This window comes from Sorex fumeus, unplaced genomic scaffold (assembly GCF_029834395.1).
Source record: "Sorex fumeus unplaced genomic scaffold, SorFum_2.1 ptg000122l, whole genome shotgun sequence".
NCBI lineage: Eukaryota > Metazoa > Chordata > Mammalia > Eulipotyphla > Soricidae > Sorex > Sorex fumeus.
Genome location: NW_026606179.1, coordinates 29,415,172 through 29,432,105, shown reverse-complemented (window position 1 = coordinate 29,432,105; position 16,934 = coordinate 29,415,172). Strand labels below are relative to the sequence as shown.

Sequence of the window (16,934 nt, the reverse complement as noted above, 5' to 3'; positions counted from 1 at the left end):
TGTGTATTGTGAACATCACAACCAAAGGGTTGAGGACCTTGGTGGGCACTGCAGCCAAGTATTTAAAGATAGCATCGTGATATGCAACCCCCAGCAAGTACCCCAGGTAAAAATGTGTGAGCACCTCAGTCATTTGTGTGTGCAATTCCGCGTCAGCGCAGCATCAACTACAATAATGGGGAGTGGGGAGATTAAAAAAAAAAGAGAGAAAACCTTCTCTGTTACATTAGCAACAAAGGGAAGAAATGCTACATAGATCTAATAAACAAAATGAAAGCTCTAGGGCCAGAGAGGTAGTTCAGGGGTTTGGGAATCTGCTTTGCATACAGCCAACCAAATTCAATCCCTAGCACAGAGAGGAGGATTAAGTTTATAGCTTCACTATTAGAATAGCAGGCACTTTTAGCCACTGCACTATCTCTGAGGACCCTGACATTTCTTGATTTTTAAGTGCAGGTGTTCAGAATGTTATGGGCTATTATATTCTTGGTTTCTATTCACATTTTTTTCTTGTGAATCTGAGAACATTTATGTAGTTTCTCAACAGTTCAAAATGATTTTTAATTCCTTAAATTATTTAAAATTCACTCAGAAAGGCATTTAAAAATGCAAAGCAGACAGCAACATTGAAGTACTTATGCCACCTGAAAGAATTAACATTTTACTTCTGCTCTTCTTTAAACAATTTCTACCCTACAACTTAAATTTCAGAAGAAAATATTACTTACCATCAATAATCATGTAAAGGAAAAATATAGGAAATTCACATTCAATGCCATCAAAAAGCTAAAAAGAAAATAAAATATTTTAAAATGTTACAACTAAGAGTGATTATACTTAGGATATACATAAAAGATTACAGTAGTAACAATTTGACTGATTTTATAAGTAGTTTAACTGCATTTCATTTTTTCAGTAATATTAAAAAATTCATTCTATCCTTCAAACACCAGTCATCATCCATTTGATAAGTATTTAATAAGTACTTAGTAATGTCTGGCACCAATTAGATACCAGTTGATAAAGACAAAAAAGAAAACAAAGAAGTTGCTGTCAAATGCTTACTGGATATAACTGGAAGACAAGTAAATAAGTAACTTTGATATGTTGTGAAATATTTTCACAGAAGATACTTGGAACACAGTTAGAATGAAACACCTGAGCCTGCTTGAAGGGTAAAAAAAGGATTTTAGATGAAAGGAAATGCTTTAGCTAATGCTCAGTAGATTTCTCTGGGGGGATTAACTGTGCGAACTCCATATAGACAAAGCAACCTACAAACTACATATGCACGGAAGCACAATGTTTTTTTAAAGAAACTATCAGAAATCAGTATTTTAAAATTAAACAAGGAAGAAGTAACATAAACTAGAGTCTACCAGGCAAGTCTGGCCAGTCAGACCAGGAAAAGCCTAAAAACTCATGCTGTGAGATTTCTATTTTGATTGGGAAGTGACAGGGAACTGTTGGTGAATCAATTTATTGAGCTGGATCATTGTATTTATTAGATTTACTTGCTAGATAGCAGTTTGTATTTTTTTAAGAGAGTCAAAGGACAAGAAATAAAGAAACCAACTAGAAGGCTGCTGGGAACAAATGAAAAAGATGACAGTCTAAACAAGTTTCTCAAATTTATCACTTTGGGCAATTTAGATAAAATAATCCTTGGTTCTAGGGGTTATCTAGTGCATTGTAGGATACTTGGCTGCTATTATACCTTCTTAATGACTGTGACACCTACCAAACTATAACAATAAAAAAATGCAGATACTGTCAAATGTCCTTAGAGACTAAAGCTATTCCAGGTTATGAACCCATTCCAGGAGTTAATAGAAAGAGACAGACTTGAAATTTAGGGAGGCTAAATATGCCAGTCAAGATAATATAGAGGGGGAAGTGAAATGAAAGAGCCTAAAAAGACTCTTAGGTTTAGAGACTGGACAGAAGGGCAGAAGGTGAACCTAGGCAGATGGCATGAATTAGAGATCGAGATTGAGGTTAACAATGGTAACTGAAGCTGTGACTATATGGCTAGCATAAAAAAGAATAGTACAAGGATGGAATTCATCAGAGTAGCAATGCTTAAGAGAAGGCCAAAGATGATAAGCCTTCTAAGCCTACTAAGAAGAACTGTGAAACAAGTAAAAAGACAATTAGGAAGCTAAGGGCATCAAAGAAAATGGAAGACCTTCCAGGGAGAGTTGAGATGCTCAATGACCAAAAAGAGGTTTAGTGAAATACTGTAAGAAAAGCATCTGCTATGACCTACTAGGCTAAAGACAGCTACTAAGAGCTAGAGAGAGGAGTTGAACTATAAATAAATTACTACTAAACAAACAAGAAAACACACCAGGAATAAACCATACTCTTCAGAAGTGGGGATACAAAGAAAAACAGAAAAGAAGATAAAGTGCTAAAAAGGTTGACTGAGAGGGTTGTGGGGTTTGGGCATTTTTGTTTTGCATTTATAATGATGATATTAATGTGTTTATGCTGAGTGAGTGGAAGTTGAATCATGTAGTGGGAACAAGACTAAAGGAAGGAAAAAGTGAGAAACATGAGGAGAAAAAAAATAAATAAGGGTAGCCATTCTTCTTCCAGGGAAGACAAATTATACTAAGTGTCCCACTCAAACTATATGGGCTGAGTGAGTATACATACAGTAAGCCTTAGAGTTAAAACACCTCTGTGAGACAAGAGAGAATGAATGAGAGACAGATCCAGTGGAGAAGTCCAAACAGAAATGAAAGGCTATTTGCCCGTAAGTTAAAAGGAAAGAAGTGGACCTTGAGTGAGTATACATGCGAAAAAGCAGGAAGAGCTTCTAAGAGGATTTCCAGATTATGTCAGTTAGCAGGAGTGACAAGAACTGTCAAAGCAATGGTGAAGACTGAACCACAGTGTATGATCTGAGTCTAGAGTGGCCTCCATTCAGACTTCCTTCCTTGGTGATACTCAGCATTATAAACGTAATTTTGTCACTGTCACTGTCACGGTCCTCCCGTTGTTCATCGATTTGCTCGAGCGGGCCCAGTAACGTCTCCATTGTGATAATTGTTACTGTGTTTGGCATATCGAATACGCTACGGGAAGCTTGCCAGGCTTTGCTGTGCAGGCGAGATACTCTCAGTAGCTTGCCAGGCACTCCGAGAGGAGCAGAGGAATCGAACTCGAGTTGGCCGCCATGTTGGCCGCCTGCGAGGCAAATGCCTTACCTGCTGTGCTATGGCTCCAGCCCAAATGTAATTTTGAATCTATCCAAATATAAGCACCATAAATCTGTGGTGGGATTGCATTAAAAGAAAAAGAAACATATGATGGTATTTAAAATATAAATAGTTCTCTTGGTCCAATCTAAGGAAGAAACTGCTATAGATACTTTTCTGTGAAACAAAGTTTTTTTGAAACTAATTTAGAAAGATGTAAGGGTGAGAAGTTTAAAAGTACATGTTTGAGAGAAAACACTGCTTGTCCTTGGTGTAAATAAGCAAGCAAAGAAACACAGACAAGCTTGTTCAAGGGAGAACACAGGCTTGAAGACCAGTCAAAACTGCTATAATTTTTTTAAATACACATAATAAAATAATTCCTAATGCATCTATCCAAGTGATAGTCATTTGAATGGCTAAATAAAATGATACCTTATCTAGTTGGCCTGTAAAATTAAGCATATATTAAAGTTTAAAAGAAGTATTTAACTGCCAAATATTGTTAAGTACGATGCTACCTAGACAGTTTTTATATACAGATTCATGACTTTCCCTATGTTTAGTGAGTCAGTTATGAGCACGCTTTGTTTAAAACAGCTTAAAAAGTTTAAAAACAGTTTTCAAACTACCTCAGGGCAATATAGTTTTACTTACTTCTGGGAAATAGTTTTCTAGAAAGATTTAAAATAATTTGTACCATCTAGATATCATGGCATATATATGTGCATTTCAAATACTAAACATTTTAAACTAAATATTTAGAGAACTATGATTTATAATGAATTATCTACGTGAAACAAAAGAGAAATATTTGCTTCATAGACTGAACATGGCTGACAAATACATACTTTATAAGACAAGCAACATGGAATAGGCAAGCATAGTTCTGAATGTACAAAATAAAAATTATTTAGGTAGTGACTCAATATGACCAAAAATATGAACAAATGGGTCTCACTAGTAGGAAGATCTAAAAGTACATGAGCATTTACCATTGCCAAACACTTTCTAAGCACTTATGGGTATATTAACAGATTTAATTATCCTACAAAGCTCTGCAACAGGACCAGAATAGAGGTACTAAAATAATTTTGCTATAAAAATTATTAAACAGAGTGTTAATTAACTTGCCCAAGGCTAGAAAATGATTACATGGCAAAGAGAATTCAAACACATTTACTTCCTTGTTTTGCTCTGCTATACAATCTAACTGTTTTGGGTACCTTAATTTCTGCTGGTTTGTAATAGCGTCTGTTTGGGTCTTCCAATGATGTTCGGTACCCATCTCTTAAGAAACGCTTAAATCCATATTTTCCCTTTAATTTTCTAACTACTTTATCAAGTGTCTGGCGAAACAGAGCTTCATCATCCAGGGCAAATGCAGGATAAGTGATACAGGGAAGCAGGGCAGCATCTGTGTTCTAGAGGGAATATGAAAAAGAAAACAAACTGAAGTGATAAGATCAACATAGCCCTTGGGGCTGCACTATTGCACAGTGGGTAGGGTGTTTTCCTTGCAAGCAGCCAACTCGGGTTCGATTCCCAGCATCCCACATGGTCCCCTGAGCAGTGACAGGAATAATTCCTGAGTGCAGAGCCAGGAGTAACCCCTGTGCACTGCACCAAAAAAAAAAAAAAAGACTTAAAAAAATAAGCATAGCCCAAGAGAAATCATAAAGCCAGGAAAGCTCTCTCACTACCAGCGAGGCTGCTTGCTTCAAGGGACAGCCAGCCAGCTGCTCAAATGGGACAAAGAAGTGAGTCTTACAGGTGAGATAAAACATTATCATCAGTGCTGGAGCAATAGCACAGTGGGTAGGGTGTTTGCCTTGCACGCGGCCGACCAGGTTCGATTCCCAGCATCCCATATTGTCCCCCGAGCACCGCCAGGAGTGATTCCTGAGTGCAAAGCCAGGAGTAGCCCCTGAGATCGCTGAGTGTGACCCAAAAAGCAAAAAAAAAAAAAAGTTATCAATAACAAATATTTTCAAGCTTCAAGACCTGTGTTTAAACTTAGAGATTAATTAAGGCAATATATAAAATTTAAATCAGTAATTACTCATTACAACCTACTTCCATAATAATGTGTTTCTAACAGTGAAAAACAGGAAACAATCTAAATATACAATAAATAGATGTGTGAATTAGTGAACATTATAATGTATATTGTAGAAATTTTGTTGATATGAAAACATGTCTATCAATATGAGAACTAGATTATTGAGCATTATGAACAACAAATTTCTAGTTCTGTAAAATAAAAAGGTCTGGGGAAATTTCACAAGAAGGGAAGCACATGTTTCGTGTGTTAAGGAAACATGCATGGGCCAGGCTGAGTTCAAGATCCAACACCACAAGGCTCCCTAAGCTCTGACCTGGGCTCTGACCACCTCTGCGATGAGCACCACACTGCTTGGCCCAATCCTCAACCTTGCACCATTAAGAGGAGCAACACTGGGTATGGTCCTTTAGCATTGCTGGGTATGACCTCTGTAGAAATATATATTAAATGTATACAAAAATAAGGGCAAACCTAAATGTTGGCACTCTGGCTGAATAGTGGAGTAATAAATAGATGTATTACTTTTATTTGCTAATTAGTAGATTATGTTTTCTTTTATCATATTCTCTCGTTGTTGTTATAAAATACTTGATTTTTTCATAACTAAATTGTTACATTTTGGGCACTTTCTAAAAACAAGGCAATAAAAATCCTAGAAAATTTTGTTCTTGGGTACTATAGACATAAAATTGTATCCAAAATACTAATAAAACAATGGGAAAAAATAAAAAAAATTAGCACAGCGGGTAGGGCGTTCGCCTTACAAGCGGCCAACATGGCCGACCCGAGTTCAATTCCTCCGCCCCTCTCGGAGAGCCCGGCAAGCTACCGAGAGTATTCGATATGCCAGACACAGTAACAACAAAGTCTCCAATGGAGACGTTACTGGGCCCGCTCGAGCAAATCGACGATCAACGGGAGGGCCTTTACCTTTACCTTACCTATTCAAAAGAATTAAAAATTATTTAAAAATCACTTTATAATATCCATGGGAAAAAATTCTTGTAATATAGCATTGCTACTTGATCCCCTCATCCCAGACTCACATACACAAAGGTCTATTTCTCTATTATTTATTAAAAGACTCAAAGCAGATTTGTCAATAGTTTTGTTCTGAACAAGACCTCCACAGGTGATGGGAGTAAATAAGATGCAGCATTCATGTTCTCTTCTCATCACTTTTTGACAATCTTGAACATTTTAAAGAACTTTCTTATAAATGTAAACAAAAGACAATGCCATAAATAATAATGCATACTAATTTACTATAAAAATATCTTACATGAGATCTTGATTCTCTGGGTAACAGTGAACACAAAGTTTGCCTATTGCGATTGTGAGCATCGAGATCCACAAATATAACCGACCAAGAACAACCCTGGAATGAGAGGAAAAATATATCTTAATTTAAGGAAAAAGGACTCAGAGATCCCTAGACATTCTGTTAAAATATCTCTCAGAAGGGATTCTCATTCATTGTTGGTGAGAATGCCGACTGGTCCAGCCTTTTTGGAAAACAATATGGACTTTCCTCCAAAAACTAGAAATTTAGCTCCCATATGACCCAGCAATACCACTTCTGGGGATATATTCCAGGGATGCAAAAGAACACAGTAGAAATGACATCTGCACCTGCATGTTTATCATAGCACTGTTCACAATGGCCAGAATCTTGAAAAAAAAAAAAAAAACGAGTGCCAGAGGAAAGACGATTGGGTAAAGAAACTTTGGTACATCTACACATGTAATACAACACATCTGTCAGAAAAAATGAAGTCATGAAATTTGCTTATGAGTGGATGGACATGGAGCATATCATGCTAAGTGAAAAGAGTCAGATAGAGAGAGACAGGCATAGAATGATTGTACTCATATGGAATATAAAATAACATAATAGGAGACTAACACTTAAGGAGTAGTGATAAGGGCCAGGAAGATCACTCCAGGGTTTGGAAGCCAGCCTCATGTGCTGTGGGGGAAAGGGACCACTAAGCCAATGATGGTTGGAGGGATAACTCGGGATGGGAGATGTGTACTGAAAGTAGGTTAAGGACCAAACATGATGGCCTCTCAGTATCTGTATTGCAAAACATAATGCCCAAAAGTAGAAAGAAAGTAAGAAGAAAGATGCTTGCCACAGAGACAGGGGTGGGATGGGGTTGTGGTAGTGAGAGGGATATTTGGATACTGGTGGTAGAAAATGCACACTGGTGGAGGGATGGGTATTTGATCATTTATGACCAAAACTCAATTATGAAAGCTTTGTAACTGTAATCTCATGGTAATAAAAAAACTCAAAAATAAATAAAATATCTCTCAAAATATACTAATATTGGTTGCACTGAAAAGCATTATTATATATTTTAAGTATTTCTACATACCTTTCCTAAAAACCTTTACAATAAACACTGATTTCATAGTTATTAAAATTATTTTATTTTATCAATCATATATACTAATTATGAATACTGAAAGATGTCTGTTTTATAAAATGCAAATAATTTTTTATAAGAAATAACAAAATAATAAAGATTGGAGTATTTATAGCTAGGATCTTAAATTTGGAAAACTTAAAGGGAACAAATAGAGTGATTAGAATAAAGCATCAGAAAAATAACTGGATTTGAGTTGTTCAGCACCTGTGAATACACAAAATAATAAAACTTTAAAATCTCATTAGGCTGATAATTAATATAGTTAATTAAATGCCAACTCAGTCTGTTCTAAATTGAACTTTTAAAGAATATAATCAAAGTAGGATAACTTGCAAATAATAAAGTGAAATGGAAATTTTGACAATTCTTGCTATAATTTGATTAATGTAGACATCACCTTCTATTTTTTTTACCACACTTAAATGACTTTTTTTTATCTAAAGTGACCAAAACATTTGTTCAGGTCGCTTACTCTGCCAGCCTTTAATTAATATGTGAAAAGGGAAAGAAAGATAAGCACAAAACGTTACCACATTTTAACAATAAAATTAAAGTTTTTCCAACTTTGTTCTTTGTCCTCAAAACATGAACCAAACTTTAGGTTATATGGCCCAAGATTTATAATAAATAAAGATAAATCTGCCTAGGCTATCGACAGATTTTCCTACATAGAAGCAAATTTTTCAAAAAAGTCATCAAAGAGAAACTACATATGGAATTAATTATCACCTACTTTAAATGATCAGACACATTTGTTTTGGGTCTCCTAAATTTCAAAGGAATCCATGCCTTGATCAGTTTTCCATAAAATGAGCAATCTCTAGTCATCATCACCTTATAGATTCCGGCCTCAGCTCATTTGTCGGTATCTTGATTTCTCCAATTAACAACGGGAATATAAAAGGATGTTTTATATTTGTCACTACAGAATATCTGATTAACTCTGCATATTTTCTTTTCATCTTTCATTTCCTGTAATCATAACAACTCTGCTATAGTATCCTGACTTCATATGAAGAACAGATTTTAAGACTGGCAGATCAAACCTATACTCCCAAATCAACGTTCTGTGATTGTGTTCTAGTAAATATAATAGAAGATAATTCAGTGTAACCAGAATCATGAGGACTTCAGCTGCAGTGAACTAGCTACTCTAGTCTTCAAGATTGTAATAGCTGGACACTGAGGCTAAAAATGCCATCAATCATCATAAGACAGTGGTCATCTTTTCAATGTCAATTCAAAGTGGAATAATTTGAGGTACTTCTGGGTCTTTCTCTTCCTCCATTAACCATTTCTCTGAACCTGAGTTAATGGGCTTGCTGTCTTAAAACAGCTTTGAATAATAAACAAAACAAAAATGATTAGTATATCTACCTTAAATGATTTTTCTCTTTTTTTCTGGAAACAAAAGAAACTACAAAACTATTATGAGACTTTCTTCCCTGTTTCAGCAATGGGCTCTCCGGTGCCTATCTTGAGCAAAGCTAAGAGAGGAGTATTTTTATTTATCTATTTTTTTTGTTTGTTTTTTGGGTCACATCCAGCAATGCTCAGGGGTTACTCCCGGCTCTGCACTCAGGAATTACTCCTGGCAGTGCTCAGGGGACCATATGGTATGCTGGGAATCGAACCCAGGTCGTCTGCATTCAAGGCAAATGCCCTACCCGCTGTGCTATCATTCCAGCCCTTTTATTTATCTATTTTAAATGTCATTTCAGTCATGGTGGTTTACAATACTGTCAATGACAGAGCTTCATACACAAAATGTGCTACTAGCACAACCTTCACCAGAGTATCTACTTTCTTTCAGCACTATCCATGTCCCCAACCTGCCAGCCCCACTGTGGCAAGCTCCCTACTAAAGCCCAGTTCTAAGTTTCTCTTGCCTCTGAACATTTGTTATTTTCTTATTGTTTCTTTATATCCCACATTAAGAGATCATTCTATATATGTCCCTCTCCCTTTATCTTTACTCAGCATGATATTCTCTAGATGCATACACATATCAGTAAGTTGCATGATGTTGACTTTTCTTATAGTCAAGTTGTATACCATTATGTGTACCTGCCATAGTTTCACTAGCCAATCATTGTTCTTGGACACTTAGGTTTCTCAAATGTCTTTTTTGAATAGGGTTTTTGGGTCCTTGAGGTAAATGCCAGAATATGGGATTGTTGTGTCATATGGATGTTCAATTACAAATTTTTGAGAAGTGTCTTAATAATTTTCCCGAAAGCTAAAGCCAGTCAACATTCCCACCAGCAGTGATGAGGGATCCTTTTCCCAAATCCACGCCAGCACTGGTTTTTGTTTTTTGTGATGTGTGACAACCCTCCTGGTATGATATGATATGAAATCTCTTTATTTTTATTTGCATTTGATAAATGATGCAGAGCATTTTTGTCATATACTCCTTGGAAATTTGTATGTCTTCTTTGAGGGTATTTTTGTCCATCAAAATGGGGTTGTTTTGTTTCTTTTCTTTCTGTAAAGTTCTACTACTGCTTTATATATCCTGATATGATAAAGACCCTTTATCAAATAAGTAATGGACAAATACATTCCTTCAGTCAGAGGAGTGTCTTTATACAGGTACTCATTTCTTTTTGTAGTGCAGAAGCTTCTTAGTTCGATGTAGTTTAATTTGATTATCTTCGCTTCCACTGCGTTGGCCAATGGCATTAAATCACTGAAGATATCCATAGATTCAATGTAATGAATTATTCTGCCTCTGTTTTCTTCAATGTAGTTGATTAATTAAGTCTAATCTCGTGGTCTATATCCATTATGAATTAACTTTTGTGTACAGTGGAAAAAAGGAGTCTGAGTTTATTTTCTTTAATGTTATGCGTAGGGGCTTGTACAATAAATAGTATAGTGGGTAGGGAAATCTCTGGCACCCCATATAGTCCCCTGATCCCACCAGGAGTAATCCCTGAGCACAGAACCAGAATAAACCTGAGCACTACCAGGAATGGCCAAAAAAAAAACAAGAAAAAAGTTATGGATCATAAGTCAATGAAAAATTTCTAGGAAGTCAGCTGATGAGAGAACCCTGAAAGATGGGTAGCAAGTAAAAGTACTATATCTGTGTTCAAGGTTTGGGTGCATACTACATTTGTAAGCAACATACAGCAAGACTCAAGTATATCAAAGTAGATAGCACAAAGAAATAAAAAGTTGATCACAACTTTGTAACTTGATTTAGACACACAACTCTTTCGTTCTTTATTTGGTTGCCATGTAATGCAAGATTAATACTGTAATCTTTCTCAACTGCTGTTATAATACTACTAGTTTTGTCTATGTCTGAGATACCCTCTAGAGAATTTTCAGTATAATCTCTTTATTTTCCTTCTTCAATATTACCATTACTTCATTATTAGTAACTAAAGATGGCATTATTTGAGGGTTTAATATTCCTATTTTCTTGAAAACTTAAGTTAGGTCGCTCTCCCTTCATTTTCTCTCACTCCCTCTCTTCTCTCTCTCAAATACATATTTTATTTTCTCTACATATTTAATATACAATATATTACAAACATACATTCATACATATATGACATGCACATATTAATATTTAAATGAATGTCTTGAGAGTGAGTCAGGATTGAAAAGAAAATTTTTAAAAAAAGCTATGGGATTTGCAAGAAAGTGATGATTCCTCTAGGTATAAAGAAATGTTGATACAAGCTAAAATACTCTACTATAGGCAACAAGAATCTCTTGTACAGAATATTAAAAGTCATGATTTTTGATGCTCTACACTTCCATATCCCCACAGACTTTAATCTCACCTCTTCTCCAGTCAATCTTGAGAGAGAAAGAAGACTGTGAAAAGGGTAATTTAGTGTCACCTCTTGGATACCCAGAAAGAAGTGGTTCTCCCTCTCTTAAATCCTATGGTCATTCTTAGTTCTATATATCGTGGATATAATCAGAATCCATATTTCAGAGAACGTTGAAATAAGAAGAGCATTTATACACACAGAGAGTGGAAAAGAGGTAATTATATTACCATACTCCAACTTGAAACATTCATTTTTTTTTCTTTTTGGGTCACACCCAGTAATGCTCAGGGGTTACTCCTGGCTCTGCACTCAGAAATTACTCCTGGTGGTGCTCGGGGGACCATATGGGATGCTGAGAATCGAACACAGTTCGGTCACATGCAAGGCAAATGCCCTACCTGCTGTGCTATCGCTCCAGCCCCCAACTTGAAATATTCTTAATCCTAAAACCAAGGCACATAGTTTTACTATTGCTACAGCAAAAACCTTGTCACATTTTTCAGGTCTTATAACTTTTTTAATGTATCCTCACTGATTCAGCATTTTAATAATTTTGTGTTATTTATATTAGTTGGGGCTAGAGCGATAGCACAGCAGGTAGGGTATTTGCCTTGCAAGCGGCCAACATGGCCGACCCGAGTTCTATTCCTCCGCCCCTTTCGGAGAGCCGGACAAGCTACCGAGAGTATCTTGCCTGCACGGCAAAGCCTGGCAAGCCACCCATGACATATTCGATATGCCAAACACAGTAACAATTGTCAAAATGGAGACATTACTGGGCCCACTCGAGCAAATTGATGAACAACGGGAGGGCAGTGACAGTGATGGGCTGGAGCGATAGCTCAGTGGGTAGGATGTAAGCCTTGCATGCAGCCAACATGGCCGACAGAGTTCTATTCCTCCGCCCCTCTCGGAGAGCCTGGCAAGCTACCGAGAGTATCTCACCCACACGGCAAAGCCTGGCAAGCTATCCGTGACATATTCAATATGCTAAACACAGTAACAAGTCTCACAATGTTACTAGGCCCACTCAAGCAAATCGATGAACAACAGGAGGACCGTGACCATGACTGTTATATTAGTTGAAAACTTCCATTTCCCTCCCATCTTATGAATCCTTACAAAAATTGCTATAGAAAAGTTAGCCTCTATTTCTTGAACTAGAGGAAAAAGCCATTGTGCTTTTTGGAAAGGAGAGGAGGGATTTGGGCCATACCGAATTGTGCCCAGGACGCATTCCTGGCTCTGTGCTCAGGCATCGTTCCTGGCAGTGCTCAAGGAAGTATATGAAGTGGTAGAGATCAAACAGAGGTTGACCTTGTATAAGACAAGCACCCTAAACCCTGCTGCACTTTATCTCTGATCCCTTGTAGTTTTACATTTTACTTCCTTCCATTGATAACTAAACTGTGATCACTTGATTAGAAACAAAAACTATCAGGAGCTGGAGCAATAATACAGCACGCAGGGCACTTGCCTTGCACATAGCCAACTCAGGTTTGATCATCAGCACCCCATATGGACCCCTACATCTATCAGGAGTGATCCCTGAGCACAGAGCCAGGAGTAAGCCATAAACACCCAAAATCAAATGAAAAAAATAAAAAGGGAAAAATTTCACAAAAGATCTTATGAAAATTTAATGTAATATTCAAGGTTTACCTGTTATCTCAAAGAATAATAGTTGAGGGCTAAGCTATAATTAAGACTTCCAAATACACATACACACACACACACACACACACACAATCAAGTTCCCCTTTCCATGAGATTATTCACATACATTAAAATGAAATAAATATAAGAACTGGCATTGAGACTATGTAGTCTCCATTACTATATAATATTAGTAACATTTAACAATGCAAAAGTCCAATGACTTTATTGAACCGAGAAAATGAAAATTCTTTATTAAAAGTATTTTTAATTAAACAATGTTTTTGTTTGAAAACTAAAATATAAATAGGTATCCTATTGAAAGTTAAGATTCTTAAAACAAGGGCTACCATTAAAATTTTAGACATTCCCTGATCATAAGGAGAAACATGCCTAATGAATGAAAACACTAAACAAACAAACACTTAAAAATACACTCAATTTACTGTTGTTATTTATGGTTTTTACCTGATTGCCAAAGAGATTGAATCCATTAATTGCTTCTAGAGCTGATTTTGCTAAGCCAACAGAGCTGAAAGAGAAAATTAAATACTCTGATATATCTGTTTACAAAATATGATTATTATTTGATAAATATTCACAAGGAATTTTATTTATTAACACTTAACAATAATTTAGTGAGAAATTTTGTAAAAAGAGATAGTATAGCAAGCAAGGTATTTGCCTGTATAGGGTCAACCTGGGTTTGATTCTCAAAACCACATATGGTCCCCAAGCACCGTCAAGAGTGATCTCTGAGCACAGAAACAGGATGTGAACACCTCAAGGTATGACCTCCCCACTCCATGAAACAAAAATAAAATATAATGTCTAAGAGATTCCATCTGGCAATTTGCTTTTGTATAGTGATCTTCTGGAAAAAATATTTGTAAGTTCACCTTGATCTATACAAATGATCATATCAATGATGGAAGTAATTTTTACTCCAATTACCATTTATATATTTGGTGACTTGAGTATAAATCCATGAACACTAAAGGAAAGTATATTATTATGATATGTTCATAATAATAAACTGGTTGGGCATAATTAATTTAGAGAAATGTACGAGTCTGACAACTTTGAACCTAAAAATATCTCAGAGGGGCTAGAGCAAGAAGTACATTCTGAGCACTGCCAGGTATGACACCAAAACCAACAACAACAAAAAGGATCTTACATAACATTAATTTACCATAGAGTATTGTTAAATATACCCATTCAAATACTCTTTGGATAGGATCAAATTTATTAGGTCAAATATCATATATAATAATGTTGGAAAATAGGAAAATCTCAATTTTATTAAAAATAACTATCATAAAAGCATGAAACCTGTAAATCAATCTGCAGTCAATCATGTGCAAAGCAAGCACCTCAATCCCATTACTATCTCTCTGGCCCAAATAAGAAACTTTTATTAAAGAAAAATAATAATGAATCTAAGAAAAAATATATAGTCATCTCAAGAGAGGACAGAAAGTTTTTTCTTTTTTTATTTTTATTAGTGAAATACCATGAGGTACAGTTGTAGATTTACAAACTTTTGTGCTTGGGTTTCGATTATACAATGATCAAATACCCATCCCTCCACCAGTGCCCATTTTCCACCACCATGGATAATATCCCTCCCACACCTATCCCCCCATCCCACCCTGCCTCTGTGGCAGGGCATTCCCTTTTGTTCTCTGAGGACAGAAAGTTTAAAGTGAAGTAAAGAAATGTGGACAGGGCTGGAGGGATAGCACAGTGAACAGGGCATTTGCCTTGCACGCAACCAACCTGGATTCAATTCCCAACATCCCATATGGTCCCCTGAGCACTGCCAGGAGTAATTCCTAATTGCAGAGCAAGGAGTAACTCCTGTGCATCACCGGGTGTGATAAAAACAAACAAACAAACAGAAGAAAGAAATGTGTATATTCACCCAGAATAGGGAATGTGGGTAACTCTGAAAAGGAGTACCTTGAGTTGCTCTGGAAGCTGATTATATAAGGATCTTTCAAAGTTCCTTAACTTGAATCTCTTTGCACAGATAAGAGTCCTTGCTGGGCACTACCAAGTAAAAATAACTTTGAATTCAGGTGTTCTTTTTCAGGGTTTTTTCAGAATCTTTACACCTGAGGATTTAGCCTGCGAACCCTTAGCATCTTTGGAGTAGCCTTAAGATCCCTGAGTGCTTTTGAGTGGTCTTGGTGGTCCCTGTCACTGCAGAGCATAAGAGGTATATCCGTGGGCCCTAGAACTGAACCAATGTCTTGGCTGGATGGCTGAGTATCTCCAGAAGAGACCCCTGGGCTCTCTGAGCCTCACTTGAAGAGTCCTCTCGCCCGCAGGTCAAAAAACAGAAAAAACAAAATCAACTGACAAATGACCAAATACATGAGTAATGAACTACTTTACTGAAAGAGTATACTTCATATGAGTATTTCATGCAGTAAAGAAAATATACAGATGACAATCATATAAATTTATTAACATCATCCACTAAAAAATAATTAAAACTACATTGTGGTCTTTATTTTTCCAGGGGGCGGGGAATAATCACACCCAACAATACTCAAGGTTTGGCCATGTGCAATCACTTTTACCCCCGAACTGTTTCTCTGGCCCTCTTCGACTTCTTGAGCTATCCAATCTGTATTCGCTAAAAGTACTATTAAAGGTTTTTATAGTACTATGATTTTAATGGCTATACAAATGTTCAATAAGGGGGGAAAAAGACAAAATAAAGCAGAATTGATGTGGTACTTCTATCACAGCTGAGTGAGCATTAAAAATTACTTTAAAATAATTGGGATTTATAATCAAATAAGTTTTTTTTAAGTTTGCAAGCTAATCCCCTCTTCTTATTCCCCCGCCCCTGAAAATTTAAAAGGACTCTAAGGGTTAGGTAAAGTTGAATAGTTGAGTAGGGACTAGCCTGAGGATTATAGTTTAGAGAGAGAAGCCACCCCAGTTAGATTCCTTCAGTTTTTGAAGGGGCTAAAATGGAAACCTGAGAATATTTTTATAGAGCTAGAGAAATTGTACGCTGGTAAAAGTGCTTATACATGACTGAACCTTATTCAGTCCCTGCATCACATATTATCTCTCAAGCAAAGTGCCACAGAGTATGGTAAAAAACCAAAACCAAAGCAAGAATACTTCTGTATTTATAAGCACCATAGGCCGTTGGCTGGACAGTACTGGCCAGTGGAACCTATAGAATGGTTTCTTCACCTCTCTCCCCACTGCCATACTTAAAAAGTCCACCCTGACACCTTTCCCACCATTTTTGGTACATGTGATATACATCTTTTTTTTGTTTCTCAACTATGTATGCCAGCTGCTTCTTCTCATAAATATGTATGAGTTTCCTGAAAAACTCACCCTAGTTCTGCTGAGCATAAAACCAGACCTCCCACTGTCTTTCTTGTAAGCTTGTTTTCCAGTCTTGTTGGTAAACAAGCTTTCCAACTTACAACTGTTTTCAAGCCAATAAAGTCCCTCTTTCTATTCAGTTGTTCCTGGACTTTTCAGAACAATATAATAAATATTCAGTTTAAATTTTATAGAAGACTACAATAAGTGTTTTTGTTTAAAGGCAAACCCAAGCAGGTAGAAATAAAAAGAACTAAGAAATCTGAGTTAAACTTGGAGCAGCTGATAAGACACTTGAATATGAGAATCATGTACTATTGTTCAAAAAATTTTGAAATGTTCCTGCTGCTTAAACAACCAAATCAACAGAAAAGTAATGAGAGCAGGGGATGGTTACTGAAGAAACATTTCAGTA

At 36.4% G+C, this 16,934-nt stretch overlaps 1 protein-coding gene across 2 annotated transcripts in view; it reads right to left on the bottom strand.

Annotated features, from left to right (window-relative positions):
- The window catches only part of PHKB (phosphorylase kinase regulatory subunit beta), a 278,679-nt gene that overhangs the window by 160,049 nt on the left and 101,696 nt on the right, over nt 1-16,934 (bottom strand). For both annotated transcript variants that reach the window (XM_056136671.1, XM_056136672.1), the window contains 4 exons: nt 13,625-13,688; nt 6,554-6,649; nt 4,433-4,630; nt 729-786 (listed from right to left, as the gene is read on the bottom strand). In XM_056136671.1, the coding sequence (XP_055992646.1) occupies nt 729-786; nt 4,433-4,630; nt 6,554-6,649; nt 13,625-13,688 (416 nt within the window). The remainder of the gene's footprint in view (nt 1-728; nt 787-4,432; nt 4,631-6,553; nt 6,650-13,624; nt 13,689-16,934) is intronic.